Genomic DNA, 21,840 nt, shown 5'->3' with positions numbered 1-21,840 from the left:
AGAGGTGCGGGGCCCAATTGGTCCAATTGGCCTAAGGCCGGCCCTGCTCAACAGATTTTAAAGTAACAGCTCTAGCTCTACAGGGTTGGATTACTCCTTTATCGCTACAAAATAGTTTATCGCAAAAATATGAAAAAGCCCTTAACCATACGGATTTGTAGTTGAATAAATGGGTTGGATTTAAGAACCTGGAATGTATTGCAACTTCTCTTATACCAATTGCGGGAGAGGAGATGTCAATATATTCAATGACTGTTTTAGGAATTCCAGTCTCAATTATTATTTTATCGTTTGACATATTGAGATTTTGTTGTGAATCCAACAACAACGGAGCCTGAACACGTGGATTTATCCACATGCTTACATTTTAATTCTAAGATTTTATGTTTACCACACCAGATAAGAAAAATATATCATTCTTGTTTCCATAACCATTCAGTGTGTGCTGTAAGAGTTGAAAAAGTTAACTCTACAATGGAATTGATGACCCATATTGACAAAAGGAAAATATGTTTTCAAATAATGACAAAAAATGAATCGGTAAAGGTATTGTATCCTACTTGTATGGCAAAGCCCAATCTGGATAGAGAATTATTTTGTATCAATAATAATCCAATGGCATTAATTTTACAAGGAATTTATATAAATATTCCACAGTTCCATGTTAAAGATGTAAATGCGGTACCGATTCAATTTATTATTACAGTAGTAAATGAATTCCTTTAGTTTGAATGGGCCAAACAAATTCAAGAAGATAAAGGCCTATTATATAATTTACAAAAACAGTTGCAAGATGTGGAAATTATTTTCCAGCATGAAGAAGGGAAGTTAACAGCTATAGAGCACAAATATTCTGAAATGTCAGGGTCTACCTGGTGGAGGAAAATATGTGGGCTAAAACCTCTACAAGCGCTGTTGTTAGTAATATGCTTATTCATCCTTTAAATATTGTATTTATATTAGCCATAGGATGTATTGTTAAACAATTATTTTTGGTTTGCAGAGTAAGATGTATGTATAAACGTATGAAGAAATATATTAATCAAGGGGAAGTTATCCTCAGAGAAATTGTAAATCAAAATGTTGATTATATTATGTTCTCTGGGTTACAATAATCTGTCAAGAATGACTGTGATAGGAATGAAGTGTGAAATTAGTTATAAAAAATTATTATATCAAAGTCTTGGACAAGATAGAGTTCATCCATTCCAATGAACGTTTGAAATACCAAATTGATGGCCAAATGGAGAAATACACAGAGATCTGGGACACTTGGATCCTTCATAAGGAGTCGTTCATATCCCTTTGAGTTGGCATGGGGCAATGGGCAGAGTTCATTTCACTCTCCTTGATTGTGTGTTTAACTAATGTTTGAGGCTTATGGCAACAACTTGCTCTAGAGATACCAAATGTGACATGTTTAGTACTAATTTTCAAATCATCAGTGGATCATTTTACTTATGGCTCATTTTCTTTTCATGGTTTTTTTTTTTTTTTTCTTTATTGTGTTTTTTCTATATCTTTTCCCCTGTCAAGCAATATATTGTACCATGCATTCACGTGTTGTGCATTATGCTGTTTTGTATACAGTCCTTCGGGAAAAGTGAAATCTGATTTCAATAAAAAGAAAGTGGACAAAAAATTATTACATCAGACCATAAAAAGGGGGGCTTGAAGAAAATGGGGTATATTAGTTTATTTCCTGATGATAGGGAATCCTAAAACCTGGAAACAGGCCTGAGTTTTCATTCTCACAAGGATAATGAAGGGTGTCTAGGGACAGATGTCTGGAAATTAATGATCTGATGTAGACTGGGTGACTGAGAATGTTGCAGATTGTATCTTGGAGAAACAGAAGTAAAACAAGGTATATTACTATAAGAGGATGACTGCCATATAATGGCCTGGGAACCTATATTTAAAGGTATCTCAGATGCCTGGGGTCGCAGGGGTCAAACAACTGTGAAAATAAGGATAATTGGCAAAGATTCCAAGAAGTTTGTGTTAACTTTTTAAGAAGAAGTATATTTATACATACTGTACATCTATCTCTGTTTTTTTTATATATATTCATTGTATGCTTTGTATTTTGTATGTTTTTTGGTTTTTAATATTAATATTAGTTAGTTTGTGTGTATATGTCTTTTTAAGTAGTTTTCTGTTATAAATTGTAAGTTTTGGGGATTTAAAAGGACTTGCAAGATAGGGAAATATGGACTCTGTAAGATAAGTGATATGACAGTGCCATCTTCTCGTGGTTACACAAAAGGACTTTTGCTTTAAAGACAAAGAACTCTTTTCCCAAAGTTCATCAAAGGAATTCCTCGAGAAAAGTTTTATAAATGGACTGCTCTCAAACAGCAGTTCACCTCATCTTGACTTCTGACATCATCAAGAAGAACCAGAACATCCAGAGCTCACATAAACTGCGGGAAGAAAACTACCCACCAGAGGAAAAGGAAAGGTATTAAATTACCAATACTGGGGGAAGAAATAGTTTGTCTTTTGAAGCATTTTTGCTTGTTGTATTTAAGAACTGTTATAGACAAGCCATACTCTCTGTCTTGCATTGCTTGAATAAATCCTTCCATTGCTAAGCCTAAATTGAACTGGATTGTTGATCAATTTCTAACAGCATTATTTTGCCACATTGCTGGATTCACAGTCTGTACATGCCCAGACGTTCCCTGACTGAGAGTTTTAGCCTCTGCCACTGCTGTTTCTATTTGGCTAGCAAATGTAATAGCCTTTTCAAGGGTTAAATCCTGCCCTAGGAGCAGTCTCTCTCTAATGCGAGGTGAGTTCGTTTTTTCCACTATTTGGTCTCTTAGCATTTCATCTGTTAGATTCCCAAAGTCACAGGTAACAACCAGCTCTCTCAAAGCTGCTACAAATTGTTCTGTGGATTCGCCATTACCTTGTCCACATTGGTGTAATTTATACTTTCAGCAACCACATTTACTCTTGGCATGAAAAAAGTTCTTTATAGCAGTAAGTGCAGTTTCAGAAGTATCTTCAGGTAATGGTAATGTATAGAATATACGCTGTCCCTCTGCTCCCAGGCAGTGAATAAGTAAAGCCCGCTTTCTAGCAGCAGAAATCTCCCCTTGGTCAGCAGCAATAATGTAATTTTCAAACATACGGATCCAAGCAGTAAAAGGTATGGTAGGCTCACCAGGCTGCTGCAGAGGTAGAAGAGACATCTCATCGCCAATATGTTATGTTTTGGTAGCGGCGGAAGAGTAGAGTATATCAGTGCTTTATTAGCAGGTTCATGCAGCCATTACACTTCAACAGTAGCTTCAACTCTAATACTTTTTAAGCAGTATAGAAAGTACTATGTACACAGTATAACTCTTGTGCACAGTGACACCTACAGGCCCTTTGTATAAACACCACAATTTATTTATTATATTTGTTGAATTATTTGCCTTCTTTTTCTGATTATCTCCAGCTTTCAAATGGGGGTCACTGACCCCATCTAAAAACAAATTCTCTGTAAGGCTACAATTTTATAGTTATTGTTACTTTTTATTACTCATATTTCTATTCGGGACTCTCCTATTCATATTCTGGTCTGTTATTCAAATCAATGCATGGTTTCTAGGGTAATTTGGACCTTAGCAACCAGATGACTGAAACTGCAAAGTGAAGAGCTGCTAAATAAAAAGTCGAATAACTCAAAAACTACAAATAATAAAAAATTAAAACCAATTGTCTCAGAATATCACTCTATATCATACTAAAAGTTAACTTGAAGGTGAACAACCAATTTATTCAAGTCTGTTTTGAGGTGGTGATTTCTTTTACTGTCGTCAGAGCATATACAATTATATTGTAAAGAATGGCTTTAGATGATGAAGTGTTTTGTGTGGTCGGGGTAAAAGTGGTCATACATTAGATATGATGGTTTGTCCATTGGCATTCGAAATATGGCAGTTCAGTTTGTATAGTATTTTCTCTGATATGACTGGTTGTATCCAGAAAGTGAATGAGTAATTTAGTTTCAAATTGATGAAAGTCATGAAATTATTGGTGGCACTGAATTAGTTCTTGTTCCGTACCTGTCCATATTATGAATATGTCATCTATATAGCATAGGGATGTCAAAGGCTTGGTGTTGAGAAGTCCTCTTCTAGTTTTGCCATGAAGAGATTGGCATTTTGTGGCGCAAAGTGTGTACACATATCGGTTCCCATCCTCTGCAGGTATGTTTCTTGGCCGAATAAGAAGTAGTTGTGTGTTAAGGTAAACTCAACCAGTTGAATAACTGCATGGGATGGTAGACCATGCTTATCCAGAACTTATTTTCAGGCAGCTATACCATGCTTGTGTGGGATGTTGTATATAGTGCTACGCAATATGTTGGCGCTATATAAATACATGTTAATGTTAATAATATAGTGATTCCACATACATTGTTTCCAACATTGTGCCCTCTGGAAGTGGTCCTATGTGTGCAAGTTTGTACAGCAGATCTTTTGTATCTTGTAGATAGCTTGTTGTACCCCGTACAACAGTTTCAAGAGCTGCTCAACCCAGCCTTATATGCCCTCTGTCAGAGTGCAAATCCCAGATACAATCGGTCATACAGGGTTACCTTCTTTGTGAATTTTAGGATTAGCCTGTCCCTGTTTTGGGAGTATCTGGTAGCAAATCTAACAGATGTGATTGTGTGGCTATATATATATATATATATATATATATATATATATATATATATATATATATATATATATATATATATATATATATTTATATTACAGCACACCATAGCTTCATTATATTCAGCGTGTTCTGAAAGCCTGCAATGGTTATCTTAGTTAGCCAACGAAGGTATCACCTTTATACCACCTTTTTTATTTTGTTGCTCTGTCTTTGCTTGCAATTCAAATTGTGCTAATTTGTTTCTTTTGCTTGTCACCTGATTTATAAACAAAATTCTGTGAATATGTGGGTAAAAGTTGATATGCGGGACTGATCATAATCAATAGTAACCGCAAACATTTAGTTGCGGTTATTGTTGCACAAGGGGGGTTACACCAAATACTGAGCATAATTCACTTACTTTTGCCACACACTGATATGTTATTGGGTCATTTTTTTTTTCAATAAATACATGACCAAATATAATAATTTTTGTTCCATTTGTTTAAGTAGGTTTTCTTCATCTTCTATTAGGTTTTGTTTGAAAATAAAATGATGATTTAGGTCATAATTTATATAAAAATATAGAAAACTTCACAAACTTTCAAGCACCATGTTATTTATATTATTATATTTGAAACAAAACAAGCTGAAATGCCGCTCCTCACCTTTCTTATTGGGTGCACGTGGGCAAGGCTTAATTGCCTTAGGGTCGAATCTGAAAAAGAAGAAAGAAGAGGAAATAAATAGGATTGTAAAGGAGATAGCACAATTAGAACAAGCCCATAAGGAAACATTAGCTCAAAAAACATTAATAGCTTTAGAAAATAAAAGAGTCCAATTAAAGACACTCCTTAATCATAAAGTTCAGAAGGCATATGTAAGATCAAAGTATAAGTACTACGAGCTCTTAGACAAATGTAATAAACATTTTGCTAGGACTTTAAAAAATCTACAGCCTCGGAATCATATAACGGCCATAAAAAACTCAAAAAATAATACAATATATGATACCAAAGGAATTGCAGAATCATTTCATGAATGCTATCAATCGTTATATAAATTACAGAAGGATAACTCAACCCCTAAAAACTTAGAGGTAATTGAGAAATTTATTAAGGAGGCAAATTTAAATCCAATAAATAGTGATCAGGCCCATGAACTAGAGGCACCTTTCTCAGCCAAAGAAATTGAAGAGGGAATCGAATCCCTGTCCCCGGGGAAAAGTCCAGGGCCAGATGGGTATATAGCTTTATTCTATAAAACTTTTAAGGCTTAATTTACATACTAAACAAGGTAGTCCCAGCACTCTCAACATATAACCCCCTAAAAAAAATATTCTTGCACAACTGAACTGTAACTTTCTTAAAAAGAGACACTTTTAGTTACAAAGTTTGTACAATGCATGCATAAACTGATGCGCCCCGTCAAGGCAGTGTCCATGCGTCAGTCCTATCCTAAGTGAAAAAAAGAAAGTATTACCTTTGGGGGGGAGACAGACCATACCTGCTTTTCTCTTTATTTAGCATGATCTCTTCCAAAGACACCATTAGGCGGGGGTTGGGAGAGCGAGCATTTAAGGATAGAACTTTGTAACTAAAAATGTCTTTTTTTTAAGAAAGTTACAGTTCAGTTGTGCAAGAATATTTTTTTAGTGGGTTATATGTTGAGAGTGCTGGGGCTACCTTGTTAAGTGTAAATTAAGCCTTGCTCACGTGCACCCAATAAGAAAGATGAGGAGCGGCATTTCAGCTTGTTTCGTTTTAAAAAACTATATTTTTTGGGGAGATGGCTTTTTCGTTAAATGCTCTCTCTCCCAACCCCTGCCTAATGGTGTCTTTGGAAGAGATCATGCTAAATAAAGCGAAAAGCAGGTCTTTAAACCTCAGCCAAGCAGAAAGTTTATTTGAACCTGATACAGAGAATACAAATTCAGTCACCAGAAAGAGAAATGGAAACTAGTGACATGTACTATGTAAACCAATATGGTGAGGGTTCTGGGCACATGCATAAATGTGTGTTGAAACATTGTCACAAACGATGACAATATAGCCAAAAAGTTACCACACAAACCTAAGTTTAGCAACCAGAGGGTTTAGCTCTCTGAAAGAGATTTTAAGACCTTCCGACTCATTGATAAATACACAAACCCGCATGTACAACATTATTTGTCACAACGGTCAGTGGTCTACAATTGCAGTGGTTGTGTCATATGCAGCAGCCTAATCCTAGGCAATCATTCTTTACAGCCTCACACTGGCAAAAGATATAACATTAAAGGAGAGGGGAAGCTACCAAGGCAGTTTATTGCCAATAGATTAGCCACAATAGTGCAAGCTATAACACTATATATATTCTGCAGAATGCTTTACCATACCTGAGTAAACAGCTCTAGAAGTTCTCTGTTTGATTAGGATAGCAGCCACCATATTAGCTCAGTGTGATGTAAGCCGCCAGAGTCTCTCCCTGCTGGCTCAAGGAAAGAAAGGTCCTGAGGAGGGACCGAAACATTTCATTAACATGTAACATTATATGAAAATAAATCACTTTTTCACTTCAAATACAGTGTGTGCTGATCCTCCATTTGCTATTTACCTCATCTTTGATTGTGCACCACTGGCTTCGCATTGTTTTGAGTGCTGGTACTGTTGGACACACACACATATATATATATATCTATATATATATAGATATATATATATATAAAATCAAAGTCCAAATAGCTTTTTGATAATTAGCTTGGCTCCAGCAGACTTCTGCACTGAAAACCGTTTCTCAAAAGAGCAAACAGATTTTTTATATTTAATTTTGAAATCTGACATGGGGCTAAAAATGTTGTCAGTTTCCCAGCTGCCCCCAGTCATGTGACGTGCTCTGATGAACTTAAAGGCAAATCAAACCCCTTATTAAAAAAAACCCTACCCCCCTAAGACACATAGACCCTCCCATCTCACCCCCAGCCTACTGCTGTACTGCAGGTTGAGTGATATCACACTTCCCTTTACCCCCCAGCATCCTAACAACAGAACAATGGGAAGGAAAGCAGATAGCAGCTCCCTAACACAAGATAAAAGCTGCCTGGTAGATCTAAGAACAGCACTCAATCGCAAAATCCAGGTCCCACTGTGACACATTCAGTTACTAGGAAACATCAGCCTGCCAGAAAGCAGTTCCATCCTAAGTGCTGGCTCATTCTAAAAGCACATGACCAGGCAAAATGACCTGAGATGGCTGCCTACACACCAATATTACAACTAAAAAATACACTTTCTGGTTTAGGAATTACATTTTAAATATTTATATTAATTGCAGAGTAAACAGTGCAATTTATAAATAAAAATTACATCATAAAAATCATGACAGAATCCCTTTAGGTTTAATGGGGGGCCTGACTGTGCTAGACTTCCTGGAATAGCCGAGGCCCCCTTGCAGGGTCGGACTGCTGTCTTGTCCCCCTCCGCAGGTCTGAGTCCAACCCTGTTCCTTTGAGATAATACAGTACATTGCTGAAGGAAGCAAAGGAGAACAAAGATTACATGCCAAACTTTAAAGTTAATTTCCTCTGAGCTCAATTTTAAATCTTCTATGGGGCCCCTGAATTTTTATGGGGGTGGCCTGACCAATAATAATATTTTTAACTTGTAAGGGGGACCCTAGCCACCAATGGATTTTTTACCTGGGGGGGGGCGAAGCAGGGTCGTGATGTAGATGGGAGTGTTTATGCCATCAAGGGGCTGGGCTATGAAGTGGAGATTGGCAAGTGGCCGATCACTGTGTCAATCAAGGGAATCCTGCCCGGTTTTCCTTATGTGGAAAACTGGGCAGGAAGTTTTGACCCAGGCAGCCCTTCAAAATACCGGGCTCTCCGGGTCAAAATCAGAAAGGTGACAATCCTAGGGGAGGGCCTGTGGTGGGGTCCCACAAAGATTTGTTGTATAGGGCCCAATGATTTCTGATGGCGGCCCTGCACATTTAAAGTTTCAAGTTCAACGTATGTTTAATAAAACATGTCACATTCTGGAAGTTTATGGGTCCCTACTGTGGGTTCTGTTAAAGGAAAACTATACCCCTCAAACAATGTAGGTCTCTATAAAAATATATTGCATAAAACAGCTCATATGTAAAACCCTGCTTCATGTAAATAATAATATACTTTTTTAGTAGTATGTGCCATTGGGTAATCCTAAATAAAAAACTGCTGTTTAAAAAAAAAAAAAAAAAAAAGGGCAACCCCCTGGGATTGTATGATTCACGGTGCACACAAGCTATACTTGTTAAGTCACATGAGCCAATTAACAGACAGAGTTGTGTCTTTTGCTTCCACACTTCTTCCTGTTACAGTTAGAACTGTAGTATTTCTGGTCAGGTGATCTCTGAGGCAACACACAGACCATCAGGCAAAAGGCAAAAGATGTAAAAGGGAAATATTTACTTAAAGGAAAACTAAACCCCCTTTCTAATAAACCACCCCCGCACAGGTGTTCACACAAGTAAATGCCCCAAAGCTGGTAATTAACCCTCATTGCAGAGTCAGGGCAGCGGAGCTCACGGGGGCCATCTTCAGTGCTTCGGGAAACGTCAGAAAGTAAGCAATATTCCGGTCCTGAACAACTGCGCATGCGCCGAAAGCCATGGAAATTGCCTAAGGGACCTGATGATTCAGGAAGCGCCGCAAGATGATGCCTGTGATCTCCGCTGACTCTGCAATGAGGGTAATTACCAGCTATGAGGCTTTTACTTGTGTGAACACCTGTGCGGGGGGACAGGGAGGGGGACTATGGAGGTAGGGTTGCCACCTGTCCGGTTTTGACCTGGACAGCCTGGTATTTTGAAGGGCTACCCGGGTCAAAACTTCCTGCCCGGTTTTCCTTATCCCTTGATTGCCACGTTATAGCCCTTCCTCCTGACGTCACTGATACGCCATCTATGTCACGGCCCATCCCCTGACATCACGGCCCTGCTCCTCGGCCCAGTCTCCACCGCTTACAAAGGTGGCAACCCTATATGGAGTGTAGGGGTTTTTATTAGCAGGGTTTAGTTCTCCTTTAAAAAAAAAAAATATATATGTATATAGCAGTTTGATAAGATTCTTTAATACGCCACTTAATTTAATATAAATCTGTTGCTCAAGTATTCATTTTGACGGTATAGTTTTCCTTTAACTTCTGGTTACACCACTGTATCTTTCTTATCACAGCAACAACATTATAACTACATTTTACAAAGACCACGCGTTTTATGATGTAGAGCAAAAATCCTAAACATTTTTTTCGCAATTTCCAATCAAAACGCCCTAGCTTAAACGCACACGACGAAGCGTGAGTAGGAAGATGTGAGGTCAGAAGTCACAGTGTGAGGCGGCGGGAAAGCTTTCCTTTGCCGCTGATTGGTTGACAGGCGGTGACGCAACCATCGCTATTTGAAGGTGTGAGGCAGGCCAGTCCGCGCCCTAATAGAGTCGATTAAGGTGCGTTAAGCGTTTAGGAGGTTTCCTGGATTCTGGCTGGAACGTTCCCTACAAGTTGGGCAGATAAAAACCGGTAAGAGTGCAGCGTCTGTGTCACGGCCTGAGAGTGAATGTTATTGCGTCTGAAGGGCCGGGAAAGGTATAACGGTCGCGCCTCGTGGTACCCAGTGCGCAGTTAAAGTCTGGTTCAATGGTCGGGTCGGTTACTGTGGTATTTTTTGATCGTTTCCTTTAAAACTTAAAACTATGTTTAACTTTGTCAGAGTTTGAGTGGGAATTGGATCTGGTTGGGATTAAATTTGTATTTATAAACGTTTTATAAAAATCTGAGTGGCATTAGGGCGTGTTCGACCTGCTGCAATTAGAAGGCCCCGCCCTATGTTATTGGGAAACTGCCATCCCAGACATTGGTACAACTGCCATTTGTGATATATACTTTAGTAGTACTGGGTAACTTGTCTAAAGGCAAATAGACATTTACTAAAGCGTCGTGTATAATAAGGCTGGCCTTCCTCTTCTGTAAAAAGCACCACCACCCCAGTGTCCATTGTTGTCATATTACTGCATTCCCTCCTCTGTGGTTCCTCATGGTGCATGGTATATAGATAAAGCAACATTAGCACCATAAAAAGGAAAGTGGTTTAATGGAATCAGGGCTGCCATTAGAAATCATGGGGCCCGCGTAAAACAACATTTTTGCGCGGCCGCCCCACTCCACAGTTAAAATCACACAGACATAAGCGCTAAAAAAGGTAAACCCCCCCCCACACAAGTTATAAAAAGCCACTGATGGTCAGGGCCCCCTATAAGTTAAAAAAAAAAAAAATTGGTGACCAGGGCCCTCCATATGTAAAAAAAAAAATGTTGGTGCCAGGGCCCCCTTACAAATTAAAAAAAAAAAACAAGGTTGCGGCCCCAGAGAATTTTTTTTAAAAAAAACTGGTGGCAGGGGCCTATAGAGTATTAAAATAATACATTGGTGGCCAGGGGTTTAAAAAAACAACACATTGGTGTTAAGTAGAAATGAACTCGTGGCTTCAGGACTTCAACTTTGACTCCTTTTGTGACTTCGCGTCTTTTCGCGACTTCAACTTCAGCTCATTTTGTGGCTTCGGGTCTTTTCACAGCTTCAGGACTTCAACTTCAGCTCATTTCGTGGCTTCGGGTCTTTTCACGGTTTCAGGACTTCAACTTCAGCTCTTTTTGTGGCTTCGGGACTTCTAGTTTGGCTATTTTTATGACTTTAGGTTTTTTCGCGGCTTTGGTACTTCAACTTCTGCTTGTTTCGGGCTTCGGCTATTTGGGATTTTAGCGGTTCAGGGCTTCAGCGCTGACCTTTAGGCCTGGGCTCAGTACAGGAGTACTCCCTGTGCCCCCCTGATGGTGGCCCTGAATGAAATGACAAAATAATGTACTGTTCCCTGCACTGGTAACACTGGTGTGTTTGCTTGAGAAACTCTACTATAGTTTATATATACAAGCTGCTGTGTAGCCATGGGAGCAGCCATTCAAGTACAGGATACACAGTAGATAACATAAATTCTGAAGAATCCCATTGTATACTACAGAGCTTATCTGTTATCTGCTGTATATCCTGTGCCTTTTCTCCTTTTTCCATCTTAAACAGCAGCCCACATGGCTTTGGTATAATATTTTATTAAATTTTTAATAATTATTTTATTAAAAGTTTTGTCTTCTTGTTATTTCCAGCTTTCAAAGGGGGTCACTGACCTCATCTAAAAACAAATGCTGTGTAAGGCTACAAATGTATTGTTTTTTTTTATTTCTCATCTTTCTGTTCAGGCCCTGTCCTACTAATAGTCCAGGCTCCTATTCCAATCAATGCATGGTTGCTAGAGTAATTTGGACCCTTGCAACCAGATTGCTAAAAATTGCAAACTGAAGAGCTGCTGAATAAAAAGCTAAGTACTTCAGATAATAAATTAAAACAAATTGCAAATCGGGATACCACTCTCTACATAAGTGAACCATAACCAGTAACTCATCAGCAACCCTTTGAATGTTAATCCCAGTGGCCTCGACGCAGGTGTTTATTTTTGAATTCTTGGCTTGGAGCTAAGCTTTGGTTGCACAAAAAACAGGTGTACTGCCAAACAGAATGGTAGGTTGCCAGTCCACATAGGGCCTAACAAATGGCAAATCATAAAACGTATTTTGCGCCACCCAGAAACATTTTTTATGCTCGTTTAGCTATGCAATTCTCTTTAAATCTGAATGTTGCTGGTTGGGGACCCTTGCTCTACATCATACTAAAAGCTAATTTAAAGGTGAACAATATCTCAGAAACTAAAAAAAATAGTAAATGTGAATTGTAAAACTGCCTCGAGAAGCACCCTAAATAAGTCTGCACCAATTCTTTTATTTTTTATTGCGTTAGATCCCTTTTAAGATACCTCTCCAGGAACCCAATTTAGATGGAGTATCAGCTTCCTAACCCAAATATTAGTTTAGGATTAGACCTCATTTCAGCTACTATAATAAGGAATTGCACACTATTAGAACAAAAGTTAAAATCACTGCTTATCACTTCACTTTCACCCTGGGCTGTTGTTTTTGGGGTTTTCTGTCTTCTATTTGTTCCAGTCTGGTCAGGTACATGCACAGTAGAGTTCAAATTTTGAAGCAAAAAGCCAACTTTCACTCTACTATGTCTGACCAGGCCCAGAGAAAAGAATACCGAAAAGGAAAAGGTTGTGATGGATCACCTACTACAGAAATACCCTGGACCAGGGAGTTTACTGTTAACAGGAGTACTGGCTTGGGGTATTAGGTAATTAAATAATCATTCTAGCTTTACTTCTCTTTTAAAGGCAGATCATAGAGGCTGAACCAAAACAACATAGGGATCAGACCCATACGTTAAAAGAGGACTAAGCCCTTAATTAAAAAACCCATACCTTACATAGACCCCCCTGCTCCCCCTCCCAGCCTAGTTGTTACCCCTGGTAAATGCCCCTAACGCTTTACTTACCCCTCAGTGCAGATTCAGGGCATCGGAGTATACGGGCGCCATCTTCTTCTTTTCGGTAATCTTGGGGTCTTCTTCCAGCGCTTTGGCAATTACCATGTCTTTCGGCGCATGCGCAGTTGTTCAGGATGCGCATGCGCCAATGCGGCACTTGCTTCCCGAAGAGAAGAAGGTGGCGCCTGTGAACTCAGATGCCCTGAATCTGCACCAAGGGGTAAGTAAAGAGTTAGGTACATTTACCAGGGGTAACAGCTAGACTGGGGGAGCAGGAAGGGGGTCTATTTAGCGTAGGGGGGTAGGGGTTTAGTTCCCCTTTAAGGAACCATATCATTCTTATTTAGCACTAGGTCAGTCATGTCATGAATTTGTAGTTGAAATAGCTTTTTTTACAAAAGAGGAGAGTGGTAAGTCAATAGGTAATGCCTGTCATTTGTTTCCTTTTAATGTATTAAATCGGGGGTCCCCAACCTTTGTTACCCATGAGCCACATTCAAAAGTAAAGAGTTGGGAAGCAACACAGGCATGCACTTCCTGGCAGGCCAAATAATTGCTGTCTATTTGGTTCCCCCTATGTGGACTGGCAGCCTATAGGAGGCTCTTTTTTGCAGTACTCTTGGCAACTAAAACTTGCCTCCAAGCCAGGAATTCAAAAATAAGCACCTGCTTTGAGGCCACTGGGAGCAACATCCAAGGGGTTGGTGAGCAACATGTTGCCCGCGAGCTACTGGTTGGGGATCACTGCATTAAATCCACTTCTTGTAATAGAAGACTAAGCAGGGATCAAACAATAAATAAAAAAACAAACAGGCATGAAAGTTGAATTTAAAGGGGTTGTTCACCTTCAAAACACTTTTTTTCAATCTGTTTTTAAAATTGTTCACCAGGAATAATGACTTATTATTCTTAGGAACATTGGTAAAACTACTGTGCCTGTTTTCTAGGCACCTGTTGAATATACAGTGAAACCTGAATTTTACATCCCTTGCTTTTAAGTTTTCCCTCATTTTACATTGTTCTTTTCTGGTCCCACCTATATATTATGCATAATACATTTCCCCGATTTTACACCATTTTTGTCTGGTCCCCTGAAAAAAATGTATAATAGGGTTTAATGTAATTATCCTCCTGCCTCTGCCTTTAAAAAAAAAAAAAAATACTGAGTACTTTTGTGCAAAGTGCACCTTCATCATGTTCAACGCTTCTTTGTATTCATGTCCCAAATAAAGGAGGTCCCATGCACAGTACAGAAAGATGTGAAAAAGTGTACCGTGCATGCACATTCCCATGGTTGTGAAAAATAGGAGGTGTAGGAGTTTTGCAATTAGTCACTGAGTGGGGCTTCTCAAATTGGCACACCCTCAGTGGGTTTAACTTTACTTTCGCTTTAAAATCTTTGATTTATGTAAAAAAAAAAATTGTGAAAGTCACAATATGTTGTCATCTTTCCCTGATATCTCTTGATATCAGGGAAATAAAGTCCTTTATCATTTAGGATTGACAGTTTAAAGGAATTGTTTGGTGTAAAAATAAAAACTGGGTAAATAGGCTGTGCAAAATAAAAAAAGTTTCTAATATCGTTAGCCAAAAATGCAATCTGTAAAGGTTGGAGTCTAACATAATAGCCTGAACACTACTTTCTGCTTTTCAGCTCTCTTAGTTTCCATTGATTGGTTACCAGGCACTGATTGGTTACCAGGCAGTAATCAGTGACTTGAGGGAGGGGCACATGGGTCTTAACTTTTTTTTTTTTTTTTGAATCTGAACTGGTTGCTGAAGATCAATTGCAAACTCACTGAACAGTTATGTCCCATGTGGCCCCCCTTCAAGTTGCTGACTAACTCAGAGTTAGCTGAAAAACAGGTACAAGTAGTGTTCTGTTCTGTTAGACATCCAGTCACTCCAACCTTTATACATTAAATTTTTGGCTAACTAACTATATTAGAAACATTTTTTATTTTGCACAGCCCATCTATTTACACAGTTTTTATTTTTACTCTGAACTGTTACTTTAAGCAGCTGTACAGCTGAAAGGCTGTCATTATGGCAAAAGTTAACACCACCAAGGCCTGACTTGACAGTCTCAACTCTTACTTACAGTTTAGGCTAATTGAAGAGGAAGACAAGTCATAAAAATTAACAAAGAAAATATATTCTACATCACATCTCCAGGGCAACACTTAACATGAGACTTATTTTATTGGTAGGAATAAATACCATCCAAGCTTCAACCTCTCATCACAGCAGGTTTTTTTTTTCTACCTGCAGGTTAGGAACATAGTGTCCTGTTAATTTAAACACTTGATAAGGTAGAATTGCTGCAGCAGCCCTCTATGTATCATTGCTGGGTAGGCATGTATCTGTCTTACCTCAAAGAACAGCATAATAGCTGCACTTGCTTATCCAAAGTGCACATAGCATTATAGTGCAGGCATTATATAATATCACAAACCAGAAGGAACTAGCAGGAGTTTGTCTTCCTTCCAATGCGTTGCTGTACGTGATTTTTTTTCACCTACAATGCCACTAAAGGCATTCATGAAAGTTGAGATTTTTGTTGTGTAGAAAATATAGATATTTTGTATTCAGTGGGCACAACTGTTTGGTGTCCTGCAGAGCAACCTCATCACATGAGGTAGAACCAAGGTGAGAAAGGTTAGAGGTTCACACTTTGTTACTGTGTCCTCCATCATGGAGTAAATTTGGATATAAGGACCAGGCTATGGACCTTTACCAAGACAACTGGAGAGATCCATAGCCTGGTCCTTATGAGCAAATTTGCTCCATGGTGGAGGACGAAACTACATTGTGTAAGCCTCTTAAAGGGGAACTATTGCAAAAATGAAAATTTGATAGAAGCTTCAGCATACTGAAATATTTTTTATACATATAAATCAAATATTCTGTACTGTTTCTGAAATTATCACGTTTATTTTAACTTTCCTCTCTCAGCATCTGTTTTTCTTCATTCTCTCTACATGCAGGAGTTGTCTCAGATATTCATTGACAGTTAGATCCAATATTTCTTATAGGGGGGCTCCTTTTGCCTAGTATTAGAGCTCACTCTATTGAAATCACCAGACATCATGTCATGTTTTGTTAGATTTTGTTTTACTTGAATCAGTTATTTGAGTGAGCGCTAATTCATCTACTAGTAAAGGAAAGCCCCCCTATAAGATGTATTGGATCTAACTGTCAATTACTATCTGACACCCAACTGCTGCAAGACGACAGAATCAAGAGAAACAAATGTTGTGGGAGGGATAGTTAAGATAAACTTGATTATTTTAGAAACAATGCAGAATATTTGATTGTATTCACAAAGTTTTTCAGTATGATGAAGCTTATATTCCATTTTTATTTTCACGATAGTTCCCATTTAATCTTTCTCGTCCGAGTTCTACCTTTTGTGATGAGGTTGCTCTGCAGGGTGCTCCTGAATACCAAAAAAAAATTCTATCTGTATTTTCTATCCGCCTTAAATATCATGCCTCTTAATTTCTATTTTTGTTTGCTCCATTTTGATACCCTTGGTGCAGAAGAGATATGCAGACTGCAGTGTGCGCACAAGTGTGTGGCACAAGATGGTGATGTATTCATTCACACATGCTTGAGCTGAGATTGATGCTTTCTGTTTTTTTGGTTGTTTTCCTAAAAGCTGTAATGTCTATGGAAGGCTTCCAAACTATGTCTGTGTTAACTTTTTGGTAAGTGCGATGGTAAGAAAAGCTTACAAGGTTTGGGGATTAGGTAGGTTCTCTTGTACCATCTCCTTAAAGGAAAACTATACCCCCAAAATGAACACTTAAGCAACAGATAGTTCATATCATATTAATTGGCATATTAAAGAATCTTACCAAACTGGAATATATATTTAAGTAAATCTTGCCCTTTTACATCTCTTGCCTTGAGCCACCATTTCGTGATGGTCTGTGCTGCCTCAGAGATCACCTGACCAGAAATACTTCAACTCTAACTGTAACAGGAAGAAGTGTGGAAGCAAAAGACACAACTCTGTCTGTTAATTGGCTCATGTGACCTAACATGTATGGTTTGTTGGTATGTTTGTGAGTACAGTGAATCCTACGATCCCAGGGGGCGGCCCTTATTTTTTAAAATGGCAATTTTCTATTTATGATTACCCAATGGCACATACTACTAGAAAAGTATATTATTATGAAAATGGTTTATTTACATGAAGCAGGATTTTACACATGAGCTGTTTTATGCAATATCTTTTTAAAGAGACCTACATTGTTTGGGGGGTATAGTTTTCCTTTAAAGGAGAAGGAAACCCCCTAGGCGCAAAAATCCCTCCCCTGTGTTGCCCCCCTCCCTCCTCCCCTCTGGCCTACCTGTCCCCCCGGGCAAATGCCCCTAACTTGTTACTCACCCCTCTGTGCAGGTCCTGTCCACGGAGTTCACAGGTGCCATGGTCTCCCGAGCGGTCTTCCTGCTTTGACTGGCGTTTTTTGGCGCATGCACAGTAGGAGCATTTACCTGTACGGATCTACTGCGTATGTGCCGAAAGTCACGAAGTTTTCTTATTTCACTTCGTGACTTTCCTACCTCTCAGATAGCTCACAACCAAAAACAGACTCAGATGAAAGATCAGAGTACACTAACCCTAAGGGGTCCAAAAAGTTACTCAGAGAGATGATACAAACCCTAGACATAAAGGATGAAACAACACCACTGATAAACTCCTAGGGGTACAAAAGAAATCCAAATTAGCCTTTCCAGTTTTTAACTCACACAGGCAATTGAGACGGAGTAGAACCAATCAGAAAAGCACATTGCCTTACCCCAGTGTTTTTCAAAGTATATCCAGTTGCCAATGAACATCAAAAAAGATGGGATAAAGCTCGCAAGGTGGACACGGCAGTTGCCCGCCAATCTCGGCAAGCAGCCCTACTGGCTGAGGAGGCCTCCTTTAAGGACCCCCTGGACCGCTGCATGGAGTCAATTCTGAATAGGTCCTATAGTCGAGCAGCAGCAGCAATATTTGGACCAGCAGCAGCTTCAGCAGGCTTGGCCCTACAGCCCGATACTGGGCACAGGATTTAGCCAAGCATCCACCGGCATCCCAACAACAATTACAAGCAGAGGTGGCTAGATTATCTACCACACATATCATTCTTAGCAGAGGCGGGCATGGAAATCATCAAATTGGCAGCAAAAACAGCAAATTCTGCAGTAACACGTTGTGCATTATGGGTGAGACACTGGACGGGCGACACCGCATCAAAGTTAAAACTACTGTCCCTAAGATTCACTGGCGAGTCCCTTTTCGTACCAGATCTGAAACAGATCATATCAGTGGTCACAGGTGGAAAGAGCATATTTTTACCAATGGGGAAAAAAGCCCAGTTTTGACACAACAAACAGATACTCAGGGAGAAAGGGATGGTCCTCACACAATAGATCCTTCTGACCCTTTCGCTCCAACTCAAAGTACCCCAAACGACCAAACCGTAATAAGGGGAAGACCACCTGGCAACAATCCCGCATCAACAAAAAACCCAACATTACAAAGAATGGTTCAAACAGGCCAAACTACCAGGAGTAGACGGCAGACTTTAGAAATTCCTAGGAACATGGAAAACACACGTGACAGACACTTGGGTATTAACGATCCCCGGTCAGGGCTACAGAATTCCTTTTTCATCCCTTCCACCAAGAAGGTTCATTCCATCCGCCACCACCCCCACAGGGAACCCCTACTCCAACAGGCAATACACAGTCTGCTTACAACAGGAGTGGCGAATAAAGTTTCAGAAACCCAGCAATACAGGGGTTTCTACTCAAATCTCTCTGGTAAGAAAAAAAAAGACGGGTCCTTTAGACCAGTTCTCAACTTGAAGCCCTTAAACCCATTGGTCCTGAACCAAAAATTCAAGATGGAGTCGGTCAGATCAGTAGTTGCAGCCATGGAACCAGAGATTTTCATGACCTTAATAGAGTTACAGGACGCCTACTTAAACGTACCCATCCACCCATGCTCTCGGGCATTTCTCAGGTTTGCCGTCAAAAACCGTCACTATCAATTTACAGTGCTACCCTTTGAACTTTGTACCACACCTCGTGTTTTCACCAAAATATTGGCCCACTAGTAGCATACTTAAAGGGATACTGTCATGGGAAATTTTTTTTTTTTTCAAAATGAATCAGTTAATAGTGCTGCTCCAGCAGAATTCTGCACTGAAATCCATTTCTCAAAAGAGCAAACAGATTTTTTTATATTCAATTTTGAAATCTGACATGGGGCTAGACATTTTGTCAATTTCCCAGCTGCCCCTGGTCATGTGACTTGTGCCTGCACTTTAGGAGAGAAATGCTTTTTGGCAGGCTGCTGTTTTTCCTTCTCAATGTAACTGAATGTGTCTCAGTGGGACATGGGTTTTTACTATTGAGTGCTGTTCTTAGATCCACCAGGCAGCTGTTATCTTGTGTTAGGGAGCTGCTATCTGGTTACCTTCCTATTGTTCTTTTGTTAGGCTGCTGGGGGGAAAAAGGGAGGGGGTGATATCACTCCAACTTGCAGTACAGCAGTAAAGAGTGATTGAAGTTTATCAGAGCACAAGTCACATGACTTGGGGATGCTGGGAAATTGACAATATGTCTAGCCCCATGTCAGATTTCAAAATTGAATATAAAAAAATCTGTTTACTCTTTTGAGAAATGGATTTCAGTGCAGAATTCTGGAGCAGCACTATTAACTGATCCATTTTGAAATAACTTTTTTTTCCCATGACAGTATCCCTTTTACGGTCCTTTGGGATACACGTTTTACCATATCTGGACGACCATACGATTTTCCGGTAAGTAAAAAATCCCTTTATAACGTACATTAGGTTCTTTACTGGCGGCCTACATAGCAAAAGGAGTAGCTCAAGTATTTGCTATATCACGAACAGACTATCCTGACCCCTAACATGAATATTGGTCCTTTGATTGGGTGGTTGTTTAAAAAAAAAAAAAAAAACTACCAGCATTTCTTTGGTAAAGATAGTGGGATGTGCAAGTGCTGTTCAACTTTTGGCAACCTTCCTTTCTTTAGTAAAATCAGACTGGAGTGGGAGATAATTATTGTGTCACCACCCCTGTAAAAAGTAGCATCCTTTCGCTTCACTATCCAGGAACCTGTTATCCAGAAAACTACAAAATAAACTACAAAAAAAATATATTTCCTTTTCCTGTGTAATTATTGTTGGGTTTAATTAAGGTTTACATTAATTATATTTAGGGAGTTGTTTACTGAAATTCTATTTTTTTTCTCACTTTATTAAAAAAATAAATAAATACGAACTCCCAAACCCGAATTCCCTATATTAATTGGTGTAAAAAAAGAAATGGCGACCAAATTGAGCTTCAGTTCGAATCATGTGACTTTTTCGAGTTGTCGAGTTGATGAACAAGTAATTATTCAGTAGTACATATCAGATGGTGGTCCTCCAGCTAACTCCAGCTGAGAAGTATGTTTCTCCATGTTGGTATCAACTGCTTCTATTTAAAGCTGATCTGTTCTCTGGTAGCTGAAGGGCCAAGTAGTTACAATAGAACATGAGCAGGTGAATATTTTGAATATGGGGAATTAAACATATCTGCACTGATGGAAAATGATAAACCAGAAAAATTAAAGCTTTATCTACAATTGTATTTGATGTTAATACTAATATATATATGATTGCCCGAATATGATGTAATTTTTTTGTTGGAGGAAAACACCACTATTGATTGTTTATCATTTGTTTATCATTTGAGAAAATCAATAAAAAAACATAAATATAGGCATAGTTAACTAATATTTGTTTTTAATTTCTTAGAGAATGGAGGAAAACTGGGATACGGAAATTGAAACCGAAAAGCTAACTTATATCCCAAATTTCAGTACATTGGTAAGGTTAACAGTTTTATTGTTAGTTTTTTTTTTTGAATACTTGGCTGGACATTTCCTAAAGAAATATAAAGCACATTTAAATATAAACGGGTGGCCAGCAATTCACTTGTTAGATTAACACTAGATAGTAGCGGTATGGAGCAGTATTGGGGGTCCTGTGAAATATGGATCAGAAAGGGTGGGAAAGGGACATTTTTTTGGAACTTTTACAGGCAATATCAAAAAACATTGATGGAATTAGATGTTGCCAGCTTATAGACCACCATACCTTATAGTGAAGGTACAGAAGCATGGTTATTTAAGAAAAAAGCCAACTGCTCAAACAGCTGGATGTAATTTTATGCTGTAATTATTACTCTCTCATCTCAGGGGGACACAGGCACTGGAGGGTTAACTTCACCTTCCGGGAGGAAAGGACACTAAAAGGAAACAAGAACTCTGACAGCCCTCCCAGGGGCCAGCCCACCTATCCTAGCAGGCTACACCCCCACCGGGAGGCTGTCACAACCCAGTTCTTTTAGTGTCCTCATGGGAGGAGGACACTCTCCCCTCAGGGGAGATTTTATTATTTAATTATTTATTTATTTTTAATTTTTTTCCGCAGGTTCCCCGGGCAGGAATTCCGGTTCAGTCCCGGTTGATGCAGGGCAATTTTGCTGGGACAGGAGCTCCTGCTCTGTTCCTTGCGCCCTTAGGCACTTGGAGACAGGAGCTACGGCTCAGTTCTCCTGGCTGGGGGCAGCGGCTGGATTCAGCAGCAATTCCGCACCCCTAGCCCAGCAGTGGATGTTTCCACTCACACGCTGCCATCCTGCCGCTCTCCCATGCTTTTTGGAGACG

At 39.3% G+C, this 21,840-nt stretch overlaps 1 protein-coding gene across 2 annotated transcripts in view; it reads left to right on the top strand.

The window, feature by feature from the left end:
• The first annotated feature begins 10,008 nt into the window (after nucleotides 1-10,008).
• The window catches only part of ddx4.S (DEAD-box helicase 4 S homeolog), a 75,277-nt gene continuing 63,445 nt past the window's right edge, over nucleotides 10,009-21,840 (top strand). Inside the window, exons 1-2 of one of the 2 annotated variants that reach the window (XM_018240974.2) lie at nucleotides 10,009-10,187; nucleotides 20,927-20,998. In XM_018240974.2, coding sequence (XP_018096463.1) covers nucleotides 20,930-20,998 — 69 coding nt within the window. In that variant the 5' untranslated portion in view covers nucleotides 10,009-10,187; nucleotides 20,927-20,929. Of the gene's footprint in view, nucleotides 10,188-19,890; nucleotides 19,922-20,926; nucleotides 20,999-21,840 lie in introns of those variants that run through there. The other variant, XM_018240975.2, reaches the window with a different exon arrangement.

This window comes from Xenopus laevis, chromosome 1S (genome assembly GCF_017654675.1).
Source record: "Xenopus laevis strain J_2021 chromosome 1S, Xenopus_laevis_v10.1, whole genome shotgun sequence".
NCBI lineage: Eukaryota > Metazoa > Chordata > Amphibia > Anura > Pipidae > Xenopus > Xenopus laevis.
This window is presented reverse-complemented; position numbering and strand designations above follow the sequence as displayed.